Genomic DNA, 17438 nt, shown 5'->3' on the forward strand with positions numbered 1-17438 from the left:
GGGCAGGATTGAGGGGGATGACTCAAGTGGAACTTGCTTTGAGATTGTCAGTAGACAGAATAATGGTCCAGAGACTTAGTTATTATGAACTTAGGCACTATATGTAACTGCACAGATTCTTAACTAATCTAACCTAACAATACTGCCCTGGCCTATGTCCCAAATGGCCTGTTATCTCCCAATCTTAGTCCCTGCACTTGTCTCTTCTTCCATGTCCACTGGTGACTCTTTCAGCCTCTGATCCTTTCCCAGAGTCCCAATCTCTGTCAGAAGTCCTGCCTATTCTCTCCTGCTTTTGCTATAGGCTGGTTAGTTCTTTATCTAACTAATCACACAGTGATGGAGAGCAATGTTTACAAAATACTGAGGCAGGAGATGCTCCATAAAAATGACACTAGCAAGGTCCAACCTGTACTCAACTCTGTGAGTACAGAAATCAGCATTTGAATAACACTAGGACAATCTTTGCACAGTGCAAACAAACAAACAAAAATAACAACAACAAATCAAGTCCCCAACACTATGGGTACATTCTCATTCATACCACGACAGCCATAAAAGCAGTAATGATGGGAGGTGTATTTTCTGAACTCAAAGCTTCAAGGCAGGTTAAAGGAATCCTGGAATTTTTTCAATCTTTTGCTTAGAGGAGAAAACCTGCTTCCTCCCTGTTCTTCCTTCCTGCCCCCCAGGCTCTGCATGCTGGTGCAGCTCTTCACAGGGTGGCAGCGATCTATGGGTACAGCTGACGCATGCTGACATGCAGGCTTTGTTTGGGCGGCTCCGTACAGCATGGAAATGTCCTATATTAGGACAGCTGCTGCACGCAGACCTGCAGCTTCGGTTTGTGCTAATGGCAGCATATTTCATTTCCTATGATTCTTTTACGTGTTTGTCTGTAGGAGGAGATTCTGGGCACATGGTACCGTGCCCAGACAGTAGTCTGATTCTAAAACAGGAAAGCGAATGTGAAAAAGTCAGAACTTATCTCCTAATGGAAGCAGCACTAGCTTTGGCCAGAAGAAAAAAAAAATTGAAAACAAACCCATTGTTTGTACTACTTGTAGATTTATGAATATGTTTTCTTATTTATGAAAATAGAATCCTCAGAGCATATAATAAAAATCTAATAAAAACTGCTGGGCATGGTGGCTCAAACCTGTAACCCTAGTACTCAAGAGGCTGAATTAGGAGAAATTTTAGGAACTTGAGGCCAGCCTGGACTACACAATGAGAGGCTATCTCAAAAATAAAACAACAGGAAAAGAATGGAAATGTGTGGACATGTGTGGCAGTGTGCCTGTTCGTGACAGAATGGGTACCTCGCCGTTTGTTCACCTCTCTACGACACCCTACAGCTACCTAAAAATCCTTTCATGTTGCGAATGCTCAATATAAATGAAAATTGCCTTCATGAGTGCAGGCCCCTGAAAAAACCTGGATGGCTGGTGACACACAGTTGAGAGGACCAGAATACTGACTGCCTTTCATCTCCATTAAATGTTATCGTATGGCCTCTCCGGTAACCTGAGTCCTCCGAAGGATAAATTTCTGCCTTTGGAAGGCATGGTGGTGACCCTGTCCTGTGCTGTGTCCTCTGTTTTACTTCTGGGATGCCACCATGAGCATGATCAGGAACACCTCTCTGGACTCTCGTGATAGGCTAATTCCAAACTCCTTCCTTTTCGCTGATCATGTTGTTGTGCTCTTGCTAGCAAGTCTCATTTTTTTTAACCTTCCACCATTTCCACCCCTCTGATCTAGTTACCCCACACTGAAGCAGCTTTCCCAGAGACGATCGGACACTCCCATTTATGTTGGCGACACAGAAAGGCCTGTGTTTTGGAATCTGGATCACAGTGGTGTCCAGTTAACTAACATCAACGTGGTTCCATTTGGAGTGTGGCAACAGGTCAGAGAGCCATTTGTTTTCTCATTGTGCATTCTGAGGTGACATTTAAATGCATATACATTTAAAAATGGCCCACGTTTCTCTACACAGTAAATACAACCTCTATTTAAGCTTCAGCGTTGGACATAACTGTTTTTGCTAAAAGATTTCCTTTCCATTTAGCAAATGTATAACCTTACAAAACAGGCTAATAAATCCAGTTACAGATAAAGAGTTGTTTTTTTTTTTCTTTAAATTTTGGTCTGATTTGCCAATTTTTCTCAAAATGATAATCTTCTTAAATATTTACTGTCGGACTGCAGGTAGACAAAAATCTTCGGTTCATGATCTTGATGGATGGCATTCATCCTGAGATGGACACGTGCATTATTGTGGAATACAAAGGTACCTTCTTATCCTAAAAGACAAGGAAAAGTGAAACATGCCACAGGTTACGAAAGAGGATGTCCAAAACCTCATCCTATGCTCGCCTTCTGCTGTCCCCATTTTCAGAAAACACAGTACATTATGCTCTTGTCTTTGGAAAATGAACCTTTTAGATTTTTTTTTTCAGGTGAAAGCTCTCCAATAATTAGGAGTCTTATGACAGGTACATAGCTTTTAGCTCAAGAAAACCAGTCTTTATATTGTTTTAAGGCTATGATACTTTCAGTGAATAAACGTCACGAGTGCCTTTCATCATATTTTTGGGTATGGTGGTACACACCTGTGATCCCAGCAGTCAGAAAGGAGAAGCAGGAAGACAGGAGGTCACAGTCATGTTCTGATACACAGCCCAGGCCAGCCTAGGCTCTATAGGTCCCTGTCTCAAAGAACAAAGCAAAACAAAGGAAAGGGAAAAAAAATATCCTCACTAGAAAATTTCATCATGAGTGAGGTATGGCCTTAGTTATCCAGTAATCATTTGGAATGTAATTGTCCATAGAGTTTTTGCCAGAGATGGAGGCATCTGTGTTGTCTTGAGTCCTTGAGTCCTCAGTATCTAAAGACAATTATGGGAGTGCTCTGTGATCCAGAGCAATTAGGCTGATGGTCTTCATGAGGCACCCAGAAACCGTCCATCCAGAGGGATAAACCCCTTTACTTGGGAATCAGAATATTCTAAGACTTCAGATTCTGACAGCTTCCACTTTGTTTATTTGTTGTTGTGGGGTTTTTTGTTTGTTTGGTTGGTTGGTTGGTTTTTTTGTTTGTTTGTTTTGTTTTTTATGGGGAGGGGAACATGCCAATTCTTCTGTAGTCAGCTGAACTGGATTATATAGCCTGCATTGGACAACCTTGTTGGCTCAGTCATTCAAATGAGAGTATTTGAGATTCCATGTTGTTTTCCCACAGGTCATAAAATTCTCAACACAGTGGACTGCACCAGGCCCAACGGGGGAAGGCTGCCGGAGAAAGTTGCTCTAATGATGAGCGATTTTGCTGGAGGAGCGTCAGGCTTTCCAATGACTTTCAGTGGCGGAAAGTTCACTGGTAATAATTTATATCCTGGCGATACCGAGCATGAGGCATTGTGCTGGGGTGGATGCTGTGAGAATAAGTACATACATAACCGGCATGTGGTTCCCGCTTGAAGGAGCACGAACTCTGTTAGAAAGCCAGGCTTGTGAGCCGCAGGCGCTGCAAACTGAGCTTTCAGAATTTGATGGTAGAGTGCGCAGGCGGCGCTGAGATGAAGGAGTGTGATTCCGCTTTTTTCCCTGAAATGCCCGGATGCCACCGGGCGCTGAGCTGAGAAGGATGACGCAGAGTCTGGAACTGGGAACGGGGACCTATGGGATTCCAGTCCATCTGGGAGTGCCAGAAGTGGGTGGGGTGCGGCGGTGGAGACATCTTCTGAGGATAAATCAGTGACTTTTAGGTGATATTAAGTGAAACAGTTACGTCAGTTATTGTCAAGTTCGCACGCGGGAGAGAGAAGGGGGGAGGTGAGGGAGAGAGAACCGGAGAGAGAGCTGACATGCGCATGCGCCTCAGTGTTAGATGACCCTTGGGCAGTGGACAGGGGTTACCAGGGTAAATACATTTCATTGGCTGTGGCTAAGATGCTGGCGATGCTCTCCTTGCATCCAGGTGCCAGCTAAGTGACTACCTGACTACCTCGGGGTGGGGGTGGGGTCTCCATGCTCCCTGCTCCAAGGCAGGCGTGGAACCCGGGAGGGAGCTTGTCCCACTCCTGCCATCTCAGGATGAGATTTTAAATCTCGAGTTTGAGATTTCCAAGGTTGGAACATGCACCACCTCGCCAGTCCAATGCCAGTTTCTGTGGTGGCGCTGTCCACGGGCCGCACAAAGGGGCGTCTTGGGGAGGGGGCATCCAGGAGGAACTAAGAAAGACAGTCACTGAGTGTCACAGTGTGAAGCACAGCGTGGGACCAGGAAAGGATGGAATGGGTAACCCTGGTCTCAGTGCCCGTAGGATGAGGTCAGGACTGTAGAGTACCTGTGGGAGGCACAGCCAGAGGACAGCGTTGGACAGTATGGGTTCCATACGATGCCCAGAGATGTCACAAGGCACAACACAGGCCTGCAGTCCCGTTCACTTTGTGTTTTATGTGGAACTGAGTTTCGTCTGTTGGAGTCTCAGAGCACTTACTGCTGTTGATTTTCTTGGGACCTCCACATTGAGTCCTGCATCCCCACGTGGGGTCACAACCCGGTTTAAGAAGCTTGGAACCAGGGCGTTCATTCACTCTCAATGATTTCTGAACGGAGGACGCTGACCCCGAGCCTGTCATTTCAGAGGAATGGAAAGCCCAGTTCATTAAAGCGGAGAGAAGAAAGCTCCTGAATTACAAAGCTCAGCTGGTGAAGGACCTGCGGCCCCGAATCTACTGCCCGTTTGCCGGTTACTTCGTGGAAGCTCACCCATCTGACAAGTAAGGCTGGGCGCTTCGGTCCATATTTCACACATGGGTTAGTGTCTGTCAGAAGGAAAGACTTTGCTATAAGCGCATTGTGAAATGAGAAAAGGATTGTGAGAACTCAACCCCCGACTCATTGTGTGTGTGTGTGTGTGGTGTGTATGGTAAAGGTGTGTGTGTGCATGTGTGTGTATGTATGTGTGTGGTGTAGTGTGTGTGTGTAGTGTGTGTGTGTGCTTGTGGGGCGGGGGTGTGTGTATGTGTGAGGAAGTGGAGGCCAGAGAGCAACCCGTATCTTGGATGACATCTACCTCTTTTAGGGACAAGGCCTCTGTCTCTAGCCCTGGGGTTACAAATGTATGTCACTGAATCTGGCTTTTTTCACATGAATCCAGAGGGTCAAACTCAGGTCCTCACTTGCAAGGCAAGTAGTTTACTGACCTATTTCTCCAGCCCAAGAGTCCACAACTTTTTAACCATTTGCCAACACAGATGAATCAACACCACCAGAGTTAGTACAGATAGACAGACACTATCTGAAGGCTCCCTCAGGAAGGTAGGAGGCAAGCAACCGTAATTAAGCCTGTCTAGGGGGTGAAGTGGGGCCGTTTAACGAATCCATCTAAATAATTCCCCCAGGGACACCATGAGGAAGGTTTTGTACATTTGCTGGAGAGCTGGAATGAGAAACCAAGAGAGACAACGAGGCTTGCCCAGGGCCCCCCCCGAGGAAGAGGAGTGGAGACGCAAAGTCTGCTTTGCCTGCTCTAAACTCTTTCTCCCCAGTGCTTCTCAGTGTAGAGAAAAGGAGTGAAGAAAGTGTGCCCTTGCCAATGCTCCTGGGGTATGTCGAGGAGGACTAGACCAGACGGTTCACTCCAGGTTTTCCAAGACAAATGTGCTTTTCATTTTCACCCCCGGCAACAAGACATGTGTGAGAAAGGTCAGCATGAGGCCCTCAATGCAGTGAGCCTGCATAATATAATACTCTATTATATAGTGTATCATATAGTATATTATACTATTACATAGTGTAATAACAGTGCAGATGGTGCCAGGAACTTTGCTGTCGCACAGAACAATCGGAATCTGCTTCTCTCCAATCTAGAAGCCAAGACTTTAAATCCAGTTTCCAGGAAGGTTCTGCTCAAGGTCTTTCTTCCTGCATCTATGTGCCTACGTGCCACTCACTGTGGGTGACTGCCTTGTGACATGCCACTCTCTCTCTGCTAGCTCTTCGGTTTTATGACGTGAGTCTCAGCAAATGAGGGTGCATCTTTATGGCCCTATTTAGCCTGATTACTTCTCCAAACAAAGATATTCTCTCCAAACAAAGGTCACACCCCGTGGAGCTGCAGCTTAGGACTCTGATACAACTTTACTGAGAGGGACACAGCTCAGCCTGTACCAAGCACTTCTGTTAAAGTCAGAAACTTTTCAGAACTTGCAATAACTATCGTTTTACGTATTTTTTTTCTAAAATAGTTGACATACAAAGTATTTTATTTTATTATTACTTAAAATTTTTACAGTCCTCTGTGTGTGTGTGTGTGTGTGTGTGTGTGTGTGTGTGTAAGTGTGTGAGCCCACATACATGTGCACATCAGAGGACTACTTTAAGAAGTCAGTTCTCTATTTGTACCACGTGAGGCCTTACATTTAAATTTAAGGGATTAAATTTAGGTTATCAGGGTCAGAAGCAATCGCCTTGATACTCAGAGCCACCCTGCTGGCCTAAGGCTTGATTCAAATCAGCAACATCACAACTCCTTGGGATATGCCAAGTCAAGGCTGCAGCCAGTTGTTATTTCCTTGTTATTTAGAGTTACTTAGTTACACACATGGCACCCTTTGGATGTCATGTTCACGTCAATGAGCTGGGACAGAGTGAGCCGACTTGTAGGCAAACAACTTTGAGACGCTGATTTGTTTTTGTCTCCAAGTCAAATGCAGTCTGAAGAAATGAGCTAATTCTGGCAATGTGTATTGGAACATTGCACAAAGATCACTTTTTTTTTATACTTGATTTTGGTACTGGAAAACCTTTAAGTATGGCTTGATCAGCAAACATGTAAGTCTAATTTTGAACCATAAGTTTTATGAACTCTAGATACAGATCAAGTATTTCTGATGGAAATTATTGTCTGAATTGATATAACCTAAATATACAAAAAATGTGGAATATGCAAAACAGGTTATATAAGTCAACTAATTTTTTTTACTATTATTATTTAAAAAATTGACTGAGTAGCTGAGGAAGTTGCACAGCTGGTAAAACACTTGCAACACATTCTTAAGGACCCGAGTTTGGATTTCTAGCACTCATGTGAAAACCAGGAGTGGCAGTGCACGCCTGTAACCCCAGTATTTGAGAGGTGGAGACAGGAGGATCTGTGGGACAAATGGGTCTAAGTAGCCTCAAGCACAGGCAACATGCTCCATGAGTAAAGCTTTGAGCAGCTTTCCAGTGAAGATTTGTCCATGTGTAACTAGACTTCTAGTTTGGGGGTTAGAAACTAAATTCATGATTGTAAACTTAGTGGATTGTATCTCTAGGAATTGCAACAAGACCTTTTGTTCTTTAGTATTTTTAATTGTATTTTATGTAACCAAGATCCAAACAGGACCCTGTTATGTAGCCCTGGCTAGCCTAGAACTCTCCATAGACATCAAGCTAACATCACACTTGTGCCAAACATCCTCCTCCTGCCCTACCTCCCTGATCCTAGGTTTACAGGATTAAGCCACCATGACTGGATTAGCTGTCATATTTTTTCTAATTAAAAAAAATAAAAACTAGTCATACACATCCTTTCCCTAGGTAAACTACCCCTTTGACACTGAGTGAGTGAGTGAGTGAGTGAGTCTGATATTATTTGGAATTGCTGGATAAACACAAAAATTAGGTTCAGGGACTGTGCTCATGCAGTTTTTAAAAATACGCCAGAAGTAATTTTCCCATGATGGCAAAACTAATTAGGCTTGGGCTACACAGAAAGTATTGGTCCATTTGTCTCTGTTCACCCACATGTAACCTTGAGGGATGAAAGGTGGGCAGGAAGGGTGGAGATGACAGAGGCAGCTAGTAAGAGCCAGACTTTGGGAATCAGGAAGGGCTGGGTCTCATGACAATGGCATAGGAAGCATGGGATTCCCCAATAACTGTTCCAAGTTCATGACTATGAGAAGCTTCTCCAAGTTTCCCCATGCCCCCTCAAACAATGTTAGGAGTCAGGTTTGCACTGATGCCTGTAAACTTAGCACTCAGTAGGCTGGGGTAAGAGGATTGCCCAGTTTCCAAGTCAGACAGGCTTATGAAAGTAAGGGCCTGTCTCAAAACAAACCCACACAATAATAGTCAACCAGAAAGGAAAGGAAGGGAGATAAGAGTTGGTCTGCAGCTGTGCACCCAGCTGGTGTGGAGCTATGTGGCCGTCAGCTAAAGCAATGAGCTCGTCAGTTGCCGTGAGAGAAACAGTGTCTATAGCACAATAGTCTCTACAGAGCGGAGGTGGGATCTGAACCACTTTCCTCTCAGTTCAGCCTGGATGCTGGTCAAACTGGATGTTAGAAAGCACCTAGTAAGATGCTGTAGGTGTGTTTCCCAAGCTCTCATCCTTGAGCTGGAATCTGGAAAGAAGCAGCAGGTCCCAGGAGAGAGGCAGGCAAGGTTCTGGGGTAGCAAAGAGGGCCCTTGGCTCAGAACCCAGGATCTTTTTGATATTTTAACAGCTGGTATATCTAACCAGATAAATATTAATTTTTCCTCTAATGGCAAAAGGGGTGGAGAAAAGAACCTGCCAGCACTCACAGTTGTCACATCACAGAACCTGGGGACACCTGAGAAGGGGGCGGAGGGTTTTTAGTCTTTCTCTTCAGCAAAACAGAAAACTGCAAACTCTCAGCTATTACCTTGTGTGCAGCAGAGGCAGGCAGGGCAGCAGAGCCGGGAGAGGGGCGCTTCAGACGCTAGGCTGCTTAAAGTTTGGAAATACGAGCCTCCGCTAACAAGGAACCCAGGGCTGACATCAACCTGAACTCTAAATGTCTGTGAACTGGACACAATATGAGTAACAGCCAAGCATTGTTATTGCTGTTATTTTCCTGAGACGGGAGCGTCCTGTGTAGTTTCAGCTAGCTTCAAGGTCGTTATCCCTCCACCTCAAACTCCCCAGTATTGGAATTCTAAACCTGTGCTATCATACTCAGCTTTAAAAGTTAGTTTTTGAGGCTGGGTAATTAATACTCATGAAATGCCTCAGATAAGGTCAGTATTATGGGAGATTCCCAGGAAATATTTATTTTTTTAAACTTTTTTATCTTCCTTTTCATAAGAAAGGGGAAGTTTTGGGGAAAATACTGAATGCTATTGTTTTGAAAAAAATCATCCTAAAATCAGGGGAATGACTGTGTATCACAGCTCAGTAGTAGGATTTTAGACATCCCCTCTTCTACTGTACAGGGACAGGAAGGACAAACAGAAGGCATTAAATCACATTCCCAAGGGTCACCTCTTCAGTCTCAGAAGCGAAGCACAAGCCCAGTGTTCCTGCAGGCAAACTGAACTCTACGCAGTCAACCCAAATGGCCAGCAGCATACACCGAACAAAATGTATGGCCTGTGACATCAGGACCCTGAAAAATAAATAACTGCAGAGAACAGGAACAAAAATGACAATCTGAAGTGAAAGCAAGTCAACGATGCTTTATTTTTTAATTCTGTGCTTATTTATTTGTTTGGCAATGACATCTCACCATGAAGCCCAGGCTGGCCCCAAACTCATGAACCTTCTGGCTCAGCCCCAGATGCTAGGATTATGAGCAAGTGCCTCAATGCCACTCAATGCTTCTGTTCTTCAAAAACACAGTATCCCTTCCTCTCGACTCAAGACAGCCTAAGACTGGTGTTGAACACTGCTTGAGAACAGGATGCAGGGCTAAACTGAGGATGGGGTTAGGGGTCAAGGAGGATCAGAAAAAGCAGGAGAATCTTTTGAGCTTTTGGGAGGTTTGATTTTGTTTAGTTCTTTTCACCCGTTGCAGCCCCAGGCGGCTCTGCTGCACTCAGCAACACAAGCAGTAGTTTTGAGGCTGCTTGAAACCCCAGGGGAAAGAAGCGTCCTTTCGGCTTTTGGTTTCAGGAGGGTGGAAAGAACCCTGTTCCTCCTTCTTTTCTTACCTTGACTGGCCCTGCCTCTCTTCTCTCTTTCTTTTATTGAGACAGGATCTGATGCAGTATCCCAGTCCGGCCTTGAACTTGTGATAATTCTTGCCCCAGCTTCTAAAGGACTCAGATGACAGAAAGGAAACACTCAGCCTTGCTCTGTTGCTTTTTTTTTCTCTCTCTCTCTCTCTAACACTTGGTTTCAGAAGCAGATGGAATTCTTGGAAAGGACTCATCCAGTCAGGGAAACCAATGCCCTAGCTTCTCAGTAGAAGATTATTTTCTACTGGTGTTATCATTTGACATTGACAAAGAACAGGATGCATGGGAGGCAGAAGGTTATTGGGGATGTTGCAGGGAGGATACTCATGAAAATGAGCCAGAAGATTGAGTAAACTCTGGAGCTTAGCCCCTGGCTGTACTTTGTGAGCAGAAGGTCAAGCCTCTGCAACTGAAGTGCAGGAGAGAGCACTGTTCAGGCCCCACACACGTGACCTGGTGGCACACGTGTGGGACAGAGCTGAAAGTCTGCAAAAGCATTGAAAGAGGAACTGAAATTGAAGACACAGTCTAAAGACAGGGGCTTTTGAACTTGACCTTGGTGATGACTTATTAAAACAAAAATCTAAACTCCCACAGATAGAAACAATACTCAGATTGTCACAGAACAATTTTCAAAGGAAAAGGATACAATCAAAAACTTACTGTAAGGAAAAACAGGAAACCTCCCCATATCATGAGAGGAAACACTAGAGATAACAGATCTAGATAACAGACACAGATGCTGGAATTATCTTATGGGAGGGCGAGATTCAAACAGCTGTAAAAGCCATGCTTCAGCAAGTAATGGCAAAATCTCTTGACTGTAAAGACAGAAAGCTGCACACACAGAGAGAACATAGAAGAACCAAATGGAAAAGATATGTGCAAGCAATGCAGTCCACAACAGCAAACACATGGGAGGTGCTCAAGTGCCTGATGGCATTGCGAAAGGCAAGAGGAATTGCACTTGAAGACAGAGCCACAGGAGCCTTCAGACCCATGAATAAGAAGAAACAGTTTGTGACAAAACAGAACAGCTCAGGAGAACCATGGAGCAATGGCAGATATCATGTATCCATGAAGAAGAGGTAAAGATCATGGCATATAAACAAGATGCAGAGCAAGTAGCTGGAGCCAAATCTTATAAATGGCACAAACTTGAGATCCCAGAAGCACAGGAAAGCCCCAAACAATATGAACTGGGACCAAAAGAAGCCTGGACACTTCAAATCAAAATGACCCAAACAGAAAGACCCAATACCAAATTACCTTGATTTTTATCTTTAATCACAGGAAACAATTCCAATAGCTGGACTTCTACTCAGAAACTAAAAAGGGGTGACTAAAAAGTGGTAGTATTTTTAAAATGTGTTTACAAGACAAAACAAACAAAAGAATTGCATCTAGATCCAGGGAAGAGATTTTCAGGGCAGAGAGTAAAACAGACATTGTCAGATGAGAAGAGAGCTCTGGCAGGTCACTACACCCCCATGTCTTAGAAAAACTTAAGGGAAGTTCTTCAGATTAAAGAGAAGTGATTCTGAAGGGAGAACAAAACTGAAAATATCTTGACATATTGAATGAACTGCTCTTGTTTCATTGGGTTCTTTAATTTGAGAGCCAAAATATAACACTAATGTAATTTTCAGTATTTAGAGATGCTATATATTAAATTATGTGTCTTCAAAATCCCCACGTTAAATCACTGAACCCTGAATAGTCCCGAATAGGACTTGCATGAAGATAGGGTCTGTGCAGAGGTAATCCAGTTAAAATGAATGTGTGAGGGCAGACCTTAATCTAATTGATCAGTGTCCTCAAAACAAGGTTCAGTCATGGCGCAGAGACACAGGAAAGGAAGATGATATGGAGGGACAAGACTGAGGTGGCTAAGGAGAGGCCATGCAACTGAGTCCTCCCCTCAGCCCACGGAAGGAGCGGGTCCTGTTGCACTTTGACTTTTGAACTTCCATCCCCTAGATTGATAAGCAAACTCCATTTCTGTTTAACTTCTGTTCTTTAGGCACCATCAGTGTGACAGTTCTAGCAAAGTCATTCTGCACAAGCGATGCATTCTGAGTAGATTGTGAGAAGCTGGTGAGGAATATTACAACATTATAATCCCCGGAGCAGCAAGTCTATAAGAGATGTGGTTAACAAAAAAACCAAACAAAAACAAAAACAAAAAACAAACAAACAAAAAAAAAACAAACTAGGCAGAATAAATAAAATAACAAAAGACATGCAAACAACCTAAAAGAAGCCAAAAAGGGAAGAAGGAAACAGATCAATACAAATAAAATGACAGACGTGACTCAAGAAATACAGATGATTATATTAAATATGAATGATCTACAGATTTGTAAATGAAGCCACTTGGGATCTGTGAGGGTAACCTTTCCACCGGTTAAGTAGCCCAGAACAGTTCCTTTTCAGTATCCCAATCAAGCTTCTATGATTTTATGGCCCATAGAAAGTAGAGATAGAATAAAAAGATGGTTTCTTTTTAAAATACCAAAATTAAACTGGTAGATGACAGAAATTCTAATGGATAAAAGAAAAAGACCAAACTCTATGTTTATCCACATCCTACCCCCAAATCTATTTTAAATGTAATAGCACAGAAAGAAAAGACTTCAAAAAGTTAGTGCAGAAGAAGAAAAGCTGAACTGTATGATGAATGTGGGCTCCAAAACAGGAAGTATGGGGGCTGACAGTGAGCACAGTAACATTAGCTCACCAAAGTCAGCTCCCTCAGGAGACAGAAAAGTCTACTTACTGATAGAGCCAACAGAGGAGATGGAAACCCTCAGTTGCAGTTGGAGGCTTCAGCATTCTTCTTTCAGTGTTCAGAAAAACGTGAACTCAAAGGCTCAAGGGAGGGCACAGAAAACTTTCCCACCACCATAAGCTTTGTGGGTCTGATTGACCTTTACAAAGAATTCAGCCTATGGTAGCAGAATATATAATTTTTAAAGTGATATCAAACATCCACCAAAGGAGACCATATCCTGGGTCCCGCAACAAACCTTAATGGGGTTAAAATAGAAGCCACACTCAGCATGTTCTGTAATCTCAATGATTTATGCTAGAAGCCAGAAGAACTGCATTGCCTCCAAATGCCTAGAAGTTAAACACCTTCTCAGTGCGCCATGGGCCAAAGAGCAGGTCTCAAGGGAAGTTAGTAAACATTTTGATGAAAATAACAAAAGAAAGTGCAATTTCATGATTTGTGGGATATAAACAGGGCAGGATGTTATATACCTATTCCTCAGCTACCAGGGAGGCTGAGGAAGAAGAAAAACTTCAACTCAAGGCCAGTCTAGACAGCACAGTCAGATGGTGTCTCAAAAGAGAGAGAAAGGTATAACAGGAAAAAAGAGAGCATTCACAAGGCCATGGGTTCATTCTCTAACACTGCAAAGCTTTTTAAAATCCCTTGGGTCAGTAATCTAAGCTCCTACAGTAAAAAGGGTCTGAAGCTGAAGCCTGGTCATGGAACACTTACTTCGCACACCCAAGGCCTGGATTCAATCCCCAGAGCTACAATTAGAACAGTTCTAAAGGAAGGAAAAGATGGGCTCCCAGCAGTGACAAAGAAGTAACGGAGGTACAGAGTCTGTGTCAGTAATGGTAAAGAACAAGAAAGCATCCTCCAGGTGTGGTTGCTCACACTTGAAACCTCAGCCCTGGGGAAGGGGATGGTCATGAGTTCAACACCAGCCTGAGTCACAAAAGATGCTATTCTCCAAAACCAAAACCAAGCAAAACAGACAAAAGCAACATAAACCTCAGGAAAACGACAAAGAGCCATAAAAACCAAAGGAATAAAAAGAGACAAGTACTGACATCTGGAACAGTAACTGTTTCTTTAGACCTCACAGGCAATAGGAGACTAATAAAAACATACACAATTAATTCTATGCATGAAAATCCAACAATCTTGATGAAATAGCTGATTGCTTAAAAGATACAGACCTTCAAATCTCACGTAAGAAGAAACAGTCCTGTATCTATTAGGGAAAACTAAATTCATTGTTTGAAGAAAATCCCACAAGAAAAACCTAGCTTCATGTTCAGCAAGAGACCCTGTGTCAAGGAAATAAGGTACAAAGTCATGGACCAGAAAACCCTTTCCTGGTCTCTGCACACACATACGCGCACACAATCACAAACATACCACATAAATCCACACAAAATCATCATATTAACAAGCTAAAGGGAAAATTAAACGATATCAGTTGATGCCAAAAAAAGATGCTTGACATGACTCAGTATCTCCTCATTATAAAGTAAACAAAATCAAATTAAAAAAAAAAAAAACTCTTGGTAAAGTGAGAAACTCTCAGTGACGTGACATGAATGTACTGTGCCACACACGCATTACACACACACAGTAACAGTGAACACGAGTAACAAGAAGCATAGGCCAGAAAGAAAAGGACGGATGGGTTGTGCTTCATCAAAACTTTTTTACAAAGTCCTGTCGAGAAACGTCACGAGAGAATGTAAAGACTAAATGCAGTTTGAGACATATGCTGAAAACACATTTGACAAACAGCTAGAGTTCCCGGTGAGTTTTCAGAGCTCAGCAGTGAGGCAAACATTTAAAATAATCATTTTAGCCAAGCACGGGGGTGCATGCCTATCCTTCGCACTTGAGAGGCAGGCTGCTCAGAAGTTACGGTCATCCTCAGCTATGTACGATAATAATTTCCAAAATTCAGTTAGAAAATACAAATTAGCATAGGATTTTATTATTATTATCATTTAGTGTGTGTGTGTGTGGTGTGTGTGTGATGTGTTGTGTGTGTGGATGGGGTGGCGTGTGTGCTGTGTATGTAGTATGTGTGTGGGTGTGTATAAATGCGTAAGTGCCATGGCCTACAAGAGGAGGTCAGAGAAAAACTTTGGGGAGTTGGCCGTCTCCTCCCATATTGTTTGAGGGTCCCTTATTTCTCCTGTATTGCAGACTAGGCTACCCGACCCTGGAGCATTCAGATGATTCTCTTGTCTCTGCTTCCCATCTTGCTAAAGGAAGGCTGGGTTAAAATGCATCTGGCATTTTTAAAAAATGTATGCTCTAAAAAATCAAACTCAGTTCAACAGGCTCGCATTACGAACGCTTTCATGTGCTGAGCCATCTCATAGACCAAAGCAAAAGATTAATTTAAAAATACTCTTCTTGGAGAAGTTTATTGTGTTTCCAATGTATTCTGATAATATTTGCCCCTCTCTCTCCCACTAACTCCTCTCAGAGTCACCCACTCTTACCCCCAGCCAATTTTGTGAGTGTTTGTTTGTTTGTTTGTTTAACAACTCACTGAAACCAATCTGCCATCCACATATGCTCATATACTGGACAGCGGAATATCTTTCAGGAGCCACACTCTTAAATAAAACTGATTTTCCCTCCCCCCAAAGCAATGAACTGTTAGTAGCTCCTTGTTCCTCACGAATTTCCCATTCCTTCCCACTCCCTGCTGAAATGCTGACTGGCTTAGATAGTAGGAGCTTTTGGAAGTTTGTGGGTGCCTCTATTCTGTCATTTTCAGAAGATGCTTTCACTCTGATCCTCTCCAACCTCTAGTTCTTATAATCTTTCTGTCCCTCTTCCATGATGATCCCTGTCCTAGTCACTGTTCCGTTGCTGTGAAGAGACAGCATGACCAAGACAACTCTTTTAAAACAATGCACATAATTGGAGTTTATTGTTTTAGAAGTTAGTCCATCATTATGGCAGGGAGCATGGCACTGGAGAAGCAGCTGAGAACTCTGTCCTGACCTTCAGGCAGGTAGGTAGGCAGGCAGAGACAGAGAGACTGGCATGGGCTTTTAAAGCCTCAAAGCCCACACCCAGTAACACACTTTCTCCACCCATGCTACTCAGAATGCTGCTCCCTGGCGACCAAGAATTCAAATATATAAGTTTATGGAGGCCATCCTTAAATCAAACAACCACAATCTACTCCCTAGCCCCCACAGGCTTATGGTCATATAATGCAAAGTGCATTTAGTCCAAATTCAAAAGGCCCAATAGTCTTTTACAGCCCCAGCATGGTGTCAAAGTCCTACGTCTCTTCTGTGACGCATGACAATGCTTAACTATAACTATAGAATCAAAATCAAAGAGCAAATTAAACACTTCCAACATATAATGGTACATAATGTATATTACCATTCCAAAATTGAGGAAAGGGAGAATAGAGAAGAAACACCAGACCAAAGCAAAACCAAAACCCAGCAGCGCAAGCTATAATCTCTGCATCCGCCTGTCTGATCTCAAAGCACTCTTTAGATCTCCGACTCATTTTAGCTTTTTGACTGCAACATACTTCCCTCTTTGGGGACGGCTCTACAACTGGTTTGCCACCTTCCTTGGCAGGTCTCCCACTGCTTTGACATCACTAACGTCTTGGGGTCTCTAACAATCCAGGCTTCATCTTCACAGCTTCATAGAATGGCCTCTCTGGGCCTCTGTGTAGGGACACCCTGATGAATGCCTGGCCTCGGCGGGTTTCCGTGGCCGCAGAGGGAGATTTCACGACCTCTTCTTTAAAGTCAAAGATTTATCTTTGACTTTAAAGCCAGAACCTTGCAGCTGAAGCTGCCAAGTTCTGCTGCTTGGCGGGCTAGAACCCAGGCCCCTCCTTCAGTTAGTTTGCATCAGCTTTCTGTTGTTGATGGTCTCCTTCACTGCTGAAGCTTTCCTTTACTTCCTTTGCACAAGCTGGAAGCTTAGCTGAATGGGTTCGTGTGTCCTGAGCTTACCAGTCCCTTTATCCCCACTCAGCATTAGGTTTTTCTTTAACTTTTTATCTTCTTGAGCCTAGGACTTGGCTCCAACCTCACCTTTCCTGGTTTTCTTTTCTCCTTACACTGCACATTGCTAAAGGATGTTCTTTCCTGCTATAGACACACACCCTCATCCATGTTCATAGCTTCTTTATGCATAACAGCTAGGACATGGAAACAGCCTAGACAGCCACCAGCTGATGAATGGATAATGGAAGCATGGTGTAATTGGATATGTGGTAGATCTATTTCTCGCTATTTAAGGAACCTCCACATTGATTTCCATAGTGACTGTACCATTCTGTATTCCTACCAGCAGTGAACGAGGCTTTCCTGTCGGCCACATCGTTATCAGCTTCTATCATCTTACTCTTAGCCATTTGTATTTCTTCTTCTGAGAACTCTCTGTTCGGTTCCATTGCCCTCTTCTTAATTGTTTTATTTTGTTTCACTGTGTGTGTGTGTGTTCCAGAAAGACTTTTAGACAGCAAATAAGCCATGGTAAGGTGGTTGGTTGCAGGAGCCACAGTGGCACTAAGAGTTCACACCACAGCATCACTGCTGTCAGGGTTGGCAGCATTCTTCCGTGCGGCTGCTAATTTGGCAGCAATTTGAAAGCCACTTTAAACCTAACCTTATCATATGGGCTAGCATTTCCACT

General features: G+C 43.4%; 1 protein-coding gene across 4 annotated transcripts in view; it reads left to right on the forward strand.

Annotated features, from left to right (window-relative positions):
• Positions 1 to 17438, forward strand: part of LOC110551070 (cytidine monophosphate-N-acetylneuraminic acid hydroxylase) — a 71330-nt gene that overhangs the window by 36251 nt on the left and 17641 nt on the right. For all 4 annotated transcript variants that reach the window (XR_009587623.1, XM_060372419.1, XM_060372420.1 and 1 more), the window contains exons 7-10: positions 1765 to 1912; positions 2215 to 2296; positions 3248 to 3385; positions 4656 to 4791. Coding sequence is in view for 3 of the 4 variants with exons in the window: in XM_060372419.1 (XP_060228402.1) it covers positions 1765 to 1912; positions 2215 to 2296; positions 3248 to 3385; positions 4656 to 4791 (504 nt within the window). In the remaining variant the exon portion in view is untranslated. The remainder of the gene's footprint in view (positions 1 to 1764; positions 1913 to 2214; positions 2297 to 3247; positions 3386 to 4655; positions 4792 to 17438) is intronic.

This window comes from Meriones unguiculatus, chromosome 19 (genome assembly GCF_030254825.1).
Source record: "Meriones unguiculatus strain TT.TT164.6M chromosome 19, Bangor_MerUng_6.1, whole genome shotgun sequence".
Lineage (NCBI taxonomy): Eukaryota > Metazoa > Chordata > Mammalia > Rodentia > Muridae > Meriones > Meriones unguiculatus.